The 15,904-nt window shown below is 42.3% G+C and overlaps 1 protein-coding gene across 7 annotated transcripts in view; it reads left to right on the forward strand.

Annotated features, from left to right (window-relative positions):
• Nucleotides 1–15,904, forward strand: part of PALM2AKAP2 (PALM2 and AKAP2 fusion) — a 761,359-nt gene that overhangs the window by 712,752 nt on the left and 32,703 nt on the right. For all 7 annotated transcript variants that reach the window (XM_063914265.1, XM_063914267.1, XM_063914268.1 and 4 more), the window contains one exon: nt 9,275–11,657. In XM_063914265.1, the coding sequence (XP_063770335.1) occupies nt 9,275–11,657 (2,383 nt within the window). The remainder of the gene's footprint in view (nt 1–9,274; nt 11,658–15,904) is intronic.

Consider the following 15,904-nt stretch of genomic DNA (forward strand, 5'->3'; position numbering starts at 1 on the left):
TACCCTTCTCACCAAGGGTACCTCAGGTTTGTAGTACAAAACTGTCATTATCAGTTTCAGACGCTGCCGTTTGGATTGTCCACGGCACCTCGGGTCTTTACCAAGGTAATGGCCGAAATGATGATTCTTCTACGAAGAAAAGGCATTTTAATTATCCCTTACTTGGACGATCTCCTGATAAGGGCAAGATCCAGGGAACAGTTAGAAGTCGGAGTAGCACTATCTCAGGTAGTGTTACGTCAGCACGGGTGGATTCTAAATATTCCAAAATCGCAGCTGATTCCAACGACACGTCTACTGTTCCTAGGAATGATTCTGGACACAGTCCAGAAGAAGGTGTTTCTCCCGGAGGAGAAGGCCAGGGAGTTATCCGAGCTAGTCAGGAACCTCCTAAAACCAGGCCAGGTCTCAGTGCATCAGTGCACGAGGGTCCTGGGAAAAATGGTGGCTTCTTACGAAGCGATTCCATTCGGAAGATTCCATGCAAGAACATTTCAGTGGGATCTACTGGACAAATGGTCCGGATCGCATCTGCAGATGCATCAGCGGATAACCCTGTCGCCAAGGACAAGGGTGTCTCTCCTGTGGTGGCTGCAGAGTGCTCATCTACTAGAGGGCCGCAGATTTGGCATTCAGGATTGGATCCTGGTAACCACGGATGCCAGCCTGAGAGGCTGGGGAGCAGTCACACAGGGAAGGAATTTCCAGGGCCTGTGGTCAAGCATGGAAACATCTCTTCATATAAACATTCTGGAACTAAGGGCCATTTACAATGCCCTAAGTCAAGCAAAACCTCTGCTTCAGGGTCAGGCGGTGTTGATCCAATCGGACAACATCACGTCAGTCGCCCACGTAAACAGACAGGGCGGCACGAGAAGCAGGAGGGCAATGGCAGAAGCTGCAAGGATTCTTCGCTGGGCGGAAAATCATGTGATAGCACTGTCAGCAGTATTCATTCCGGGAGTGGACAACTGGGAAGCAGACTTCCTCAGCAGACACGACCTTCACCCGGGAGAGTGGGGACTTCACCCAGAAGTCTTCCACCTGATAGTAAACCGTTGGGAAAAACCAAAGGTGGACATGATGGCGTCACGTCTAAACAAAAAACTGAACAGATATTGCGCCAGGTCAAGGGACCCTCAGGCAATAGCAGTGGACGCTCTGGTAACGCCGTGGGTGTACCAGTCAGTGTATGTGTTCCCTCCTCTGCCTCTCATACCAAAAGTACTGAGAATCATAAGAAGGAGAGGAGTAAGAACTATACTCGTGGTCCCGGATTGGCCAAGAAGGACTTGGTACCCGGAACTTCAAGAGATGCTCACGGACGAACCGTGGCCTCTACCTCTAAGAAAGGACCTGCTACTGCAGGGGCCTTGTCTGTTCCAAGACTTACCGCGGCTGCGTTTGACGGCATGGCGGTTGAACGCCGGATCCTGAGGGAAAAAGGCATTCCAGAAGAAGTCATTCCTACTCTGGTCAAAGCCAGGAAGGACGTAACTGCAAAACATTATCACCGCATTTGGCGTAAATATGTTGCTTGGTGTGAGGCCAAGAGGGCCCCTACAGAGGAATTTCAACTGGGTCGTTTCCTTCATTTCCTGCAAACAGGACTGTCTATGGGCCTAAAATTAGGGTCCATTAAGGTTCAAATTTCGGCCCTGTCGATTTTCTTCCAGAAAGAACTGGCTTCAGTACCTGAAGTTCAGACATTTGTAAAAGGGGTGCTGCACATACAGCCTCCTTTTGTGCCTCCAGTGGCACCTTGGGATCTCAACGTGGTGTTGAGTTTTCTAAAGTCACATTGGTTTGAACCACTTTCCACTGTGGACTTAAAATATCTCACATGGAAGGTGTCGATGCTGTTAGCCTTGGCTTCAGCCAGGCGTGTGTCAGAATTGGCGGCCTTGTCATATAAAAGCCCTTACTTAATTTTTCATTCTGACAGGGCGGAATTGAGGACTCGTCCTCAATTTCTACCTAAGGTGGTTTCTGCATTTCACATGAACCAACCAATTGTGGTACCTGCGGCTACCAGGGACTTAGAGGACTCTAAGTTGCTTGACGTTGTCAGGGCCTTGAAAATATATGTTTCCAGGACAGCTGGAGTCAGAAAATCTGACTCGCTGTTTATCCTGTATGCACCCAACAAGCTGGGTGCTCCTGCTTCTAAGCAGACGATTGCTCGTTGGATTTGTAGTACAATTCAGCTTGCACATTCTGTGGCAGGATTGCCACAGCCAAAATCAGTAAAAGCCCATTCCACAAGGAAAGTGGGCTCATCTTGGGCGGCTGCCCGAGGGGTCTCGGCTTTACAACTTTGCCGAGCAGCTACTTGGTCAGGGGCAAACACGTTTGCTAAATTCTACAAATTTGATACCCTGGCTGAGGAGGACCTGGAGTTCTCTCATTCGGTGCTGCAGAGTCATCCGCACTCTCCCGCCCGTTTGGGAGCTTTGGTATAATCCCCATGGTCCTTACGGAGTCCCAGCATCCACTAGGACGTCAGAGAAAATAAGATTTTACTTACCGATAAATCTATTTCTCGTAGTCCGTAGTGGATGCTGGGCGCCCATCCCTAGTGCGGATTGTCTGCAATACTTGTATATAGTTATTGTTACAAAAATTCGGGTTATTATTGTTGTGAGCCATCTTTTCAGAGGCTCCCCTACGTTTATCATACTGTTAACTGGGTTCAGATCACAAGTTGTACGGTGTGATTGGTGTGGCTGGTATGAGTCTTACCCGGGATTCAATATCCTTCCTTATTATGTACGCTCGTCCGGGCACAGTATCCTAACTGAGGCTTGGAGGAGGGTCATAGGGGGAGGAGCCAGTGCACACCACCTGATCCTTAAGCTTTTATTTTGTGCCCTGTCTCCTGCGGAGCCGCTATTCCCCATGGTCCTTACGGAGTCCCAGCATCCACTACGGACTACGAGAAATAGATTTATCGGTAAGTAAAATCTTATTTTATTGTGACCTGTATTAGAAATTCTGTATATTCTACTCTATTGAAGTAAACTATTTCATATTATATAGGATTGAGTGATAACCAAATCCATCCAGTTATGCTGCCATGCATCTGTATGCAACATGTAGCACGTGACATGTGAAGATGCTTATACATAAAAGTCCCCTTAGACTTTTTTTATGTTCAAATTTGGCATGTTTCTAATATGCAGATAGTAATTAAACTAAAGTCCATAAGCATTTAGCTTAGGAAATACTGTTTTGGATGTTAAGGTTTGTTTTTAGATGTGTTTTTTTTTTTTGCTTAATTTTTTTTTTTTTTTTAAAGAATAAAGCTGCTTAGGCTGTGTACAGGAATTCAGCATGATTTACCAGGGGCTGGGATGCCAGCTGTCAATATACCGACAGTGGCATCCTGGCCGCCAGTATGCCAGCAGCGGGGCGAGCGCAAAGAGTCCCCTTGCGGGCTTGCTGCACTCGCCGTGCTGCTGGCTCGGTGGCCTACTGCGCTTGCCACATGAACTATTCCCACTCTATGGGTGTTGTGGACACCCACCTGTGGGAATAGTCCTGTAGCGTCCGAATTCCGGCAGGCGGCATTGCCGGCTGGTGGGATTCCGACGTCGGTATCCTGAACGCTGGGATCCCGACAGCCGGCAAATTAAACAGATCCCATGTACAGTCAGCCTTATTTTCATTGTTTTTTTTTTTTTTTCTTCTTCTTTTTTCTTCTCACGCTGCATGTTCTTCCTCTCACTACGTTCAGGAGCATTCTGTTCCAGACTTGTATTTGGATTGGAATCTTCATACGGACTTACTCAATTAACCGCATGGTCCCATAGTATCCTCTCGCCATGTGTTTCAGCACACAAAAAAAGGCTCAGACATGCTCATTTTTGTGTTTCACTCAGAAATGTGTGACAGTTAGTACTGTAATCATCCCACGGAAAGACAGCGTGCAAGGCCTAAATGGAATGTTGCTGTTAATTGATTCTGCACATTTTTTTTAAACCCCATACAAGTGAATAGAGAAGCATAATTAATGTGGCAAACTGTTTTAAATATGACACAAATCATTTATATACAGTAAAACAGTTATTTTAAGAATTAATCATTGTCCCCCTTACCTGATTGGTAGCCATTTATTCACCTTCCTTTACACTTGGGGTCCCTTGGTAAAGTTGGGTATCCACAAATGAGTGTCTGAAGTGGTACTGGAGTGAAGGCTAATTTGAGGCCTGCTCTTTCGTTTATTCTGCCATTTCAGTAGCTCACAATCAAGTGTGGCATCCTCTATGACATGACCAAAAGCAGTGGTTAGTTCTTAAGGTCTGTTACCCCTTTAATAACATGAAAGCTAATCACTAATAATGTTAGCAATAAGCAAAGTTTTTAGAAATGTTAATCAAAGTGTTAGGTGTTAATTTCCTTTTTTTTCTAGAAATAGAAGCTTTTCCTGTCACCATTCCTTTGGCAGGTGATAGACATGGGCATATGTATTGTCAAAAAATCCATGAAAACTACTATAGATTATTGCTTGTATTATGTACAGCATATAATACTTTACAATTTCTGTGCTCTCTCAAGTGAGGTCTAGATTTCATATAACGATGCTCACTGACTATCCATACCTCCCACCTATTTAAAGTATATAATCATACCTCCCAACATCACCCTCTCCAGGAGGGACAGAATGCTCTGCTCCTGGACTTTCCTCTTACTGTATGACTGCCATCACCTGTGCTGAAACACCTTTCTTATCCATTAACCTGTTCAGCACAGGTGATGGCAATCATAAATTAAGAGAAATACCAGAAGCAGAGCATTGTGTCCCTCCTGGAGAGGGTCATGTTGGGAGGTATGTATAATGAAGATTAAAGGCAGTATGACCATGCCACAGTGTGTGGCATAATCATGACCTACTGTGTGTGCAGGGTCGGACTGGCCCACAGGGGTACCAGGGAAACCACCGGTAGGCCCCACTGCCTGAGGGCCCACTCCTTCCTCTAGGGATCAGGTTCCAGACTGTGCACTTGTATTATACATGGTAGATATGTTGCATTACACTGCACTAAAATATTGTGTATTTCAAGCCTCTGTGGAGGCTGGCCACACCCCCTTTGTATGCTGGTCACACCCCTAAGTATGGGCCCCTATAATTGCATTACCCCGGTGGGCCCTTCATGCCCCAGTCCGACACTGTGTGTGTGCCTAACTTTTGAAGTACTAGGCCACTCCTTGACCTGCTGGGCATCAGTGCCTGGGGTATACCACCCAACATTCATATTATTGGGACAATGGTGCTGACAAGCAAAATACACCACCCAGATTAGGACACTGAAGCATGGAGGGATTGATTAATGGTGGTACATGTTAAAATATATGAGAAGCAGCAAATTTTTGCGTGCACATATTACCAAAGCTTGGTGCAGCTATTTCTATTTATCAATATCTTCCAACTGTCCCAAGTTAAGACTTCAGAAGTGCCAAATCAAGACACTGTGAGGGTTTACACACTATACTTTATGGGCTCAGAGTGCTAGGAACTAAAATTAAATACCCTCTTTCATTGCAGCCTTTGCTTAATACGGATGTCATTCAAGAGTTGCTTTTGTAAATAACATTAAATAACTTATCACAAGTATTTTATTTTTCTGCATTTCTGTAGTCAAGGGTTCCCTCCTATGCAGTTGTCAAACACCAGAAATTCTGTAAGCACGTACCACAACTGAAGACTTACAGATGCGTCCTTATACACTGTGGCTTCAGTCGTACCAAAAAGCCACTCTCGTCATGACAGAAACCACCGGTAGGCCCCACTGCGTCTCAGCTGTGCCAAATGTCTTTTTTTCACTCAAAGGGCAGTATTCAATTGTTTTTACTGCCAGTGCCGGCATTTCATATCTCCTGGGAGGTGGGTTAGATGAAGTTAGCGAAAAGTGACCCATTTGAGCGCTCACACAGGACTTTTTGCGTTGCGCCCGTTAGTTTGGCCAGACCTAACACTTATGGGCACAATATGTGCGATGAAAAAGAACAATTGAATATCGCCCCGTGATCTCCTGTCACTTTAGAGGAGAGATATGACAATTGAATCTCGCCCAAAGTGTGTGTGTCTTATTTGCTTAAATAAAACAAATGGAAGTGACAAAACTACTGTGCTAGATTGCACTGATCAATTTGTCATGCTATATATGTATATCTGTGTGCAAATAAGTCTGAATCTGTATACGGCGTGCTATAATGCAGTTGGCGCTGCATTTTCTCACTCCAAGTTCCACTGTGTATTATCTTTGACTTGTATATATTTATTTCCTGTGCGGTTAAAGTTGCAGTCCAGCATATTAGTACACGTTTAGTGGTGTTATATGCTGCATTTGCAAATAAGATGCAAAATGTAAAGAAGCAGACGGTATTTTGCACTTCTCCAGGCTGCTCAGTCACGCCGGGTGTTTTGTGGCATATGGCATATTGGGGCTAGGCGTATGAGGACACATATGTACGCTAGGAAGATCCGTCTGTATGTACAGTATCCACACAATACTTCAAGGAGAACGAAACAGGAGAAAACTGAAAATATAAATCCACCAATGTGTGCTAGAGTTACATTTGTCTTATTTAAAAATGGATCCGCATCCATGTACTGTATCTAGATAGAACCTGTTACCAAACTGAGGTTATTATAAGAGTTTGTATCTGTATAAGAAAATATTCTGCCTACAGATTTATTCCCGGGATCGGGGTCAAGTATTAAGTATTACTTGTGTATACATGATGTTCCAACTGTGCGTGAGATCTGCTTTTAGCCACCCTGTGGTGAAAGGAGCACTGACGAAGCTTGGGCATAGCTAAAAATAGGGCTTATTTATTCTTAGCCAAAACAGATCTATTGTATTAGCAAGTGTTTATTAAGATCACAGTATGCAGTATGGGTACAAAAATATGCAAGCTTCTTCCATAGTATGCAAAGCTATGTTATATAATAATGAGTGGATACTCAGTAGTGCTTAGATGTTGTCAAAATTGCTCTTCCTCCATTCATTACTACTGTATGTAGCATTAGCGAGTTAAGCTCTGTTGGTAATAGCAGACTTTATTATATTCATGGAAAAATTAGTTTTTAAATGATATGGGGGAGATGTATCAAGCAATGAAAACAGTGGAGCAGTTGCCAACAGCAACCAATCAGCATTGAGGTAGAATTTATTAAATATAGTCTAGAAAATGATAGGTGCTTACTGCGGCTATGGGCCACTTCTCCACTTCTCTACATCTCCACCCTTTTCACTGCTTAGTAAAGATGTATCATCTTCCCCGTAGGGGGGAATTCAATAAGCCGTGAAAACGCAGTAATTTACAGCAATCAAACTTTTCACGGACAGCGCGAAAAAATGACAGTGAAAAGTGATTAATCGCGGGTTTACATGCTCCCGCAAGTTGATGTATCCTATTGCTAATTCGAAAAAACTGGATACTTGCGATAATTGTTGCTACTAAAACCAAAGAAAAGTGTAGGAGAAAATAGGGAAATCTGCCTGTACCCTTCAAAAAAAGCAAATTTTACTTAGGAAAACAGTATAGAAGTATATTAGTGTTCATAATGTAAAGATTTGGGGTACTTAAATAGGGCCAAATGGCTGATCTATGCATTTTTCTCAAACCAAAAAGTAGAAAAATGATGAAAAGCAAGTATTTTTAAGCAAATTAGTACTTATATTAAAATTGGGGGTACATATAATGAATATACTTATATATTTAGGTAATTTAAGTCATTTTATGCCACTTTAAAAAAGTAAAACAAAAACTTATTACTCCCACCTGCAAGTAAAAATACTTTTCTCACTCATAAAGCAATTTTTGGCATCAAAAATGGCATGTCATTATTGGCTAATTAACCCCTTAATTGACGATTTTTCCCTTCAAAACTGATTTCTCACTTGATTATTATTATTTTTAATAATCGAATATAGTTTAAAAAGTATTTTTTTAAATATTATATTATGCACATCTGCAGACTGGCTCTCCTCGTCACGGTGGGCAGAGTGGGGCAGCACGGTCTCACGTGATCTGACTATGCCAGTTAAGTGGTTAAAAATAAACCAAATCCTTTAATTTTTACCGTAAAATAGGTATTTTCCCCAAGTTTTTCAGCTGCTCAGAGGTGGTGAAGTTAAATTTGTGGTAAAGCTATGAAGAATTATCGGCTTATTGCGGGTCGCGATAGAACCTGTTTTTACCGCAAAAACTGCATTTCAAGGCTATTTGAATTCCCCTCTTAGTTCTGTTGCCATCATCATGATATGGCGATAACAGATGTGGTATCTCAGCGATACAAGTAACTTTGTTGTCATGGTCAGTAGCACCAGGGAAACAAGGTTTGACATTGCCGTCACCAGAGTAAAATTGATGGGTAAAGCTGTCTACCGGCAGTCATCTTCCCACCATGTTTACCAGCATTTATCACAATGATCCAATCACTTTTAGTCAGGTTATTATTGGACATTGGCTTGTTTTGGGTCACATACCTAATAATGCTGCTGATATCGCAGGGTTGTTGGCCTTTGTCCAGAATGGACAATAGAATCAACCTGTGTGTTAATACTTCCATTATAAAAAAAATAAAATAAAAAAAAATAGGAAAAACTGTCACTCTTTAGGTCAGTCAACCTACATATAGAATGTGGAGTATGCAATAAAATACGTGTTTAAGTCATTATGTCTGCTAATCAAAAGCTAAAAAAAACCCGTAAAGGTTGGAATCCAGGGAGTTCCAGATTTAGTCATGATCTGAGTGAGCTGTAGTCAAAACAAAAAACGGCTGTGTGAAGTGACTTCCAATAACGTTTTCATATAAGAGGTCATATGTTAATGCCTAGGGACAGCCAAGGCACGTGAAGAATGTGCCAGCATCCTGCCTTAACATTGTTTACATGACACCCAGCAATCCCCTTTCCATTAAAATAAGATACATTTGCATATTTATCCTTGTCATATGCAAGAAGTAATGTGCAGAAAAATCAGTTATGAGTTTTATATTGTCACAGGTGCAGATATGTTCGAGATGCTTTGATTTGGTGTTTAAAATATATGTATAATGCAATGTTACTGGATAGTTACAGAAGTAATATTCGTTATATATTCTTGGATCATTGGCACAATAGTCTAATCAATTAACATTACTAAATAGTTTACATTATTATAGAAAAAACAATTGTAGGCCACAACAAGCCACTGTTTATCTTCTTTTGGATTATGACCTAGAATGTATCTTAATATATTTTTCATTTATTTTTATTTTCTATAGAGACCTCCGATTCCACAGGATGAAATTAATTTAAAGAAGGATAAAGATCAAATCAGTGCCAACCATTCCCAACCTGTAGATATTATCTTGACAAGCAACGAAGCTATGGAGTTTGAGGTCCAGGTGTCAGAGTCTAAAGGAGTCATAGTAGTTACTCCAGATGTTGCGGTGGACAATCAAAGTACTTTACTCTCTGCAGCTATGAATCAGAATGGTCTTAAGGACAGACATGAGTCACTAGACAGTGACGTTGCAAAAGAGATACAATATCTAGATGAAGTGCTGGAAGCAAACTGTTGTGATACTGCACCTGACAACCCTTTCAATGGGTCATCTTCTCCGGAACGTACTAGTACTATAACAGTTGATGGCTCAGGTCCTTATGTCTGTGTAACAAATGATTGTTTTGCCCCTGAAATGGATGTTATAGCTGTGGACCGCAAGCCCCAGCCTGTTGTCGAAATGAATGAGCCTACTGAAATTATGAAACCAATTAACATAAATGGGCACTCTGAAGGGGAGATGAAAGATGATCACACTGATGTGTTTACATACCCAGCAAACCCAGATTCTTCAAATAGTTCACGTAGGTCATCTAAAGATGGGGAAACTGTTCCAAAAACGATCAAAAAAGAAGCAAAGTTTGAGCTTCGTGCATTCCATGAGGAGAAAAAGCCATCAAAATTATTTGAAGATCTGAATGAGAAGGAACACTTTAGGGTAAGAAAAGTCAGGCCTTCGGAGGAAGTAATAGAACTAGAAAAGGAGAGGCTTGACCTCATCAAAAGTCAGGCTGTGAAAAAGAACCCCAGTATCGCCACTAAGTGGTGGAACCCACCTCAAGAAAAGACTATAGAGGAGCAATTAGATTGTGAGCACCTTGAATCACACCTGAGGTATAAAGAGCGAAAGCAGAAACAGCAGGAGCAAGGCATATCCCCACCACCTGTCAAAAGTGATCCTCAACCAATTTTATCCTCAGAGACACCTGCGGTGAATAAGGAAGACATTGTTACTGAGCAAATAGACTTTTCGGCTGCAAGGAAACAGTTTTTGAACATGGAAAACACTAGCCAGATCAATGTAAAAGCACCACCAAAGAGATCAGTTGCTCCTAATTTTTATTCAGTGAAGCCTTTCTATAAAGTAAGCCATGCCAACAAACCTCAGTCATCCATCACAGTAACTAATCAATCAAGTCAGTGTGTTGAAATGGCCCAACCTGATGAGATAGCACTGGTGAGAGGAGAGAAAGTGCACAGTGCTTTTGAGGACCAGCAATGGACAGCTGCTTCACATTTACCAGAGTTATCAGCAGATAATTTTGAAAAGACATTGGAAGAAGACAGTCAGTTTGTAAGTGCCACAGCAACATTTACAGTTGTAAAAGATGATGAAATTGATGTTTCAGACCACTTTATGAAATCACTTACTATGTCTTCTCTACCAGAGGAGCTGGACTCTGGTTTAGATGATTTATCTGTAAAATCTCAGGACACGACAGTTATGGAGACACTTTCAAATGACTTCAGTATGGACAATATCAGTGACAGTGGTGCATCATATGAAACTATTAATACTCTCCATGAACATTCTCTAGCCGATTTCTCACAACCGCAAACACCCTTTAATGATACTCCAGCTGATTACACAGTGGAAGGTATCTCCAAATCTTTTAGCGATCAAGGCTTTTATTCTCCGTCTTCAACGTCACATGACTCTATTATTTCAGATTACCAATTAGAATATCAGGCTGGTATATTGGTAAACAATGTAATTCAGCAAGCTCTTGCCGAAAAGGCTGGGATAACATACTATGATAATCCAGAGCAGCCAACAGAGAACATTGACGAAACCAGTGAGCAACCAACAGAACAGAAAGTCATAGTAAGTAACTCCATAACACCTACTAGCCTAGAATGTAAGGATGATACAGTATTTCATCCACCTCAAGTTTCTTCACCAGTGCAAGAGACCAGAAGCGTAACAGTGACACCAAAGAACATTCCAGAACAAGAACCTGAAACCTGGAAAAACAAAGCTCCTGAACCTTTATCTATTCCATCTACAACTGAGGAAGATAATATTGAAGAAAATAAGCATGAAAGTTACTTCAGCAAGTACTCCCAAGCTGCTGAGCTAAGAAGTACTGCTTCCATTCTGGCAACACAAGAACCTGAAATAACAGTTGGTCCATTTAAACTGAGATCAAAGAAGCAAAGAACACTATCAATGATTGAAGAGGAGATTAGAGCTGCGCAGGAACGAGAACAAGAGTTGAAGAAGCAGAGACAGAGGCAAAGCTTACAAAGTCCACAAAGTCCATTAAACAAGAATGCACCTGCAATGCCAACGAGAACAGCTTCCTACAAAACCGCTCCAGGTAAATCACTAAGGTCACAATTGTTGATGTTTTAAAGTGATTCAGGGCCTAATTCTGTGTTGCACGCTATGTTGATGTCGGATGTAGATGTGCAATTATTTTTTTTACTGCCTATGCATCTAAGATTATTTCATATAGAGTCACAGTTGTAATTTAAGGTGCACGCATGGAGAGTTACATTGGAAATGTATTGGGCATTCCTGAGCGGTGACTAGGAGGTAGCTATTGAGGCCCATAGAAATGGTCTGTCTTATGTGCATGGGAGTGTCACTGAGTGGGTGCATACACAGGCGCACAGAGATGATCTGTCTTATGGGTGTATAATGGGAGTGATGGAGCCATGTCGCTGAAGTGTTTGTGTACACAGACACTTAGTAGCTCACATAGCAGGCCGTACTCAGATGAAAAATCTGCAGCTACCATATGACTGGTGCAAGTTTTAATGAGGTAACCAACGATGCCTCTAAAGTCGCATGAAGCGGCATCACTGTCTGTGGACGCTGAAAGTGTGTGTCTCAGTACTTACACAATCAGATGGATGTGAAGATGTGTCAGGATGACATCTAATTAAAGGTGCAAACCAAGTACACCTCAAATTCAAGCCTTTTTGCAGGTAGTGGAGAATACTGTGCAGAGTGCTGGTGACACTCAGTGTGCACCCTGGATCTCCCCGCCCCCGAAAAGGGGAGTGGTCACATATAAAGGGGGTGTGGCTGCACATAAAGGGGAGTGGCCTAGCTGGGGATCACAGCATGCCCAGCGTCTCTGGAGATGCTGGGCTGTGCTGGACTGCCCCCGGAGACAGTCTGCTTGTGCTGTCGCCTGCTCATCTATGACAGGAGCTGGATGCTGCAGGAGAATGTCACACTGAAGCACACGGATCCTGTCACTGAGGAGGAGCCGGCTTTTTGGTGTCACCCCCTCTGAGGGTGACACCCTGACACCTGGGTGCAAGCCGCACCCCCCTTGTCACGCCACTGATACTGTGCTACCTCTTCAAATCAGGCAAAAATAGGCATGCCTTCTTGCATGTGTGTGCATAAGTACAGACACGAGTGCACTAAGTATGCACTAAATATTGTGTAGTCAAACCTGGATAAATGGGAATTCTCTATTATTGGGACTAATTGTGAGGTCCCGGCATTTTTACACCAAAAACCTATGTTAGTGACACTGTCAAACCTCTTTAACTGAGACTGATTTTTCTGGATTATTAGGAATAATAACCTCTATAATTGAGGAGATTGATAATTGGACCTCTTTAAGTGAGATTAGTGCAGTTTATTAATCTCTATAAATGAGACGACCACCTTTTAGAACCTGTAGCTTGGATTAGTACAGGTTTTGACAAGTCTCTATGTGTAAGAATACATAATGTATATATTTTTATTTAGCATTTAGGCACCTCTATAAGTGAAACAAGTACTGTGTGAATCTGCATTAGTGAGAACCTTTATAAGTGAGACAAACACTTCTTGATCCTAGATAAGTGAGAAACCTCTTTCATGCCCCTTTCACACCGCCAATGCCGGATCCCACCCGGGAATTGGAAACGGGTCCTTCCCGTGTGGGATCCGGCATTGGACGCTGTTGCTGGCTTCCCCGACCCGGCAATATGCCGGGAAGGTTGCCATAGCAGCGGGAGGCGGAGCCGGCAGTGGGGGCGGAGGCGGCTCTGGGAGAAGAGATCATCTCCACTCCGCCTCTCCCTGTTGTAGTGAATGGGTCTCAGGTCGCATCGACCCGGGAGCCCGTTTACGCAGCCACTGACCTGGTATTCAACCCGGGTATAACACTGCTTTATTCCCGGGTCGAATTGCCGGGGGAGGCGACCCAGGATTTTCGACATTGCGCTTTCACACCGCACACTGACCCGTGTCGACCCGGCAGTATGCTGGGTCGATACCGGATTATTTGTGCGGTGTGAAAGGGGTATAAGTGAAACTAAACGTGCCATTCCTTGAGATCCCACTTTAACAGATTCGACTGTACTGCTATTTGAGCTTGCATATCCTTGTATTTTTGTACATATTGTACTTTGGTAAATGATCTTCAGTAACCATCAAAGAATTTGGGACAGACTTTCACAAGAACATGCCAGCACAAATATTTTTGTGATTTTAACTATCAATTATTCTGACAATCAATGAAAGGCAAATAAATACAGTTTACCACCTTCAACATATTAAAATCTTAAATATTTAGGGGGCTATCCAATTATCCCCGTTAAAACATCGGGTTCGAAAAACGTCCGTTTTTCTGACTTTTTTTCCGATGTTTCACCGTTTTGTTTTTTTTACAAGCTATCCAGATGGTTCGCCTGTAAAAAAAAACCCTTTCTCCCGAAAACACAAAGGTTCAGTGAAACCTGTGTGTTTTCGTGTGAAACAGCCCCGTTTTCGGACGAAAACGAGGCTGTCTCCGGGGATTCTGCTTCGCCTGCCGGAGGCAGGTGAAACAAAATCCCAGATAAGACGCGGCATGCGCCGGCTTATCGGGGCTAACTAGATAGCCTCCGGCGGGACAATTAGCCCCGGTAAAAAAAACAGGGCTAATTGGATATGCCCCTTAGTTCCAGTATAAAGAATATTTTTTTTGAATATAAATTTAAGTACATCACAAAAAAGAACACAGAGGCCAGGGGCAAACGCAGAATTTCTAGAGGGGGATGCTATCCACAATCTCCCACACTGTGGAACATTGGAGCAAATGCGGGAGTCTGGTGGAGCAGTAGAAGAACCTAGCACAGACCCTAGTCATATATATATATATATACACGCTGGTCTTTTACTCTTTTTATACATTGGACAGTGTATGGAATGCAGTATTTATAATTAACACGATAGATGGTGTATAGTATAGGCTGTATAAATATATGTAACTAATATAAATAAAATAAGTCAGGAAAATGTTAAATATACCATAATAAATAAATAAATACACAAACATAGTAGAACCAGTAGGAGACAGAACTACACTTTCTAAGCACACATTCTCCCACCTCATGGTACTGATGTGCTGCTACAGACCTTTTAACAGAAATATGGCAGAGTGCACTGATCAACACATGCTTTGCTGGGCGAACAGAGTTGCACTGGCATATAATGTTGCAACCCACCAACCCAAAGTAATTATGGTTCAGGCTTTTCACTGTTATTTAGTTGTAATACAACCCTATTAATCTTTGCAGTTACAGTATTTCCTACGAATAGTTCAGACCTGCTGCATTTTATTCTCTCCCCTACCTGGGTCCATGCCATCTGCTGGAAATTGCAAACCAATTAGCTCATTGGGAAAGAGTTCACAAAACAAATGCATGTTATGTACATAAGTATTGTCTAGTAAATCTCTTCTCAATAGAGGCTTTTCTACAAAGTACTAAAGGATAAGCTTGCATTGAACTAACGTGACGGGAGAAAAACAGCCATCAACAAAATGTGAAGCCATTCTTCTTGTGCCAAATATGTTTTCAATCAGTGTGGTAAATCTAGGATTACTGATCATTAATACTGAGCACTGCACAATTGCAAGGAATACCTCAGCCACTGCACTTAATAACAGAATTTCCTGTAACAACAGCTTTTCTTATGGGAACACGTAGGAAGGAACATGAATACAATGAAATACAAACAGTGTCGGACTGGGGCATGAAGGGCCCACCGGGGGGATGGTCAAGATCCATAAATATTGGGTCATTAAAAAATTACATAAAATATAGGGGCGTAAAATAATTATGACGCACAGTAGTCAACATTATTCAAAATTACGCCACACAGTAGTACCACTTATATACATTACGCCAGGTAGTGCCCCTTATATACATTACGCCAGATACAGCCCCCTTTTACATATTGCACCAGGTAGAGCCAGTCACACATTATTCCAGGTAGAGCACCCTTTTACACTTTGCGCCAGGTAGAGCACCCTTTTACACATGCCACTTCCCCCAGCAGGGGGAAGCGCCAAAAATATAGGGGCCACAGAATAGTACCAATTCACATTACACTGCACAGTAGTGTTCGCTAGTCACATTACACCACACAGTAGTGTCCATTACTCACATTACACCGCACAGTAGTGTCCGTTATTCACATTACACCACATAGTAGTGTCGGTTTGTCACATTACACCGCACAGTAGTGTCCGTCAGTCACATTACACTGCACAGTATTGTTCGCTAGTCACATTACACTGCACAGTATTCTTTGCTAGTCACATTACACCGCATAGTAAGTCCGTTAGTCACA

The sequence above is a fragment of the Pseudophryne corroboree genome, chromosome 1 (genome assembly GCF_028390025.1).
Source record: "Pseudophryne corroboree isolate aPseCor3 chromosome 1, aPseCor3.hap2, whole genome shotgun sequence".
Lineage (NCBI taxonomy): Eukaryota > Metazoa > Chordata > Amphibia > Anura > Myobatrachidae > Pseudophryne > Pseudophryne corroboree.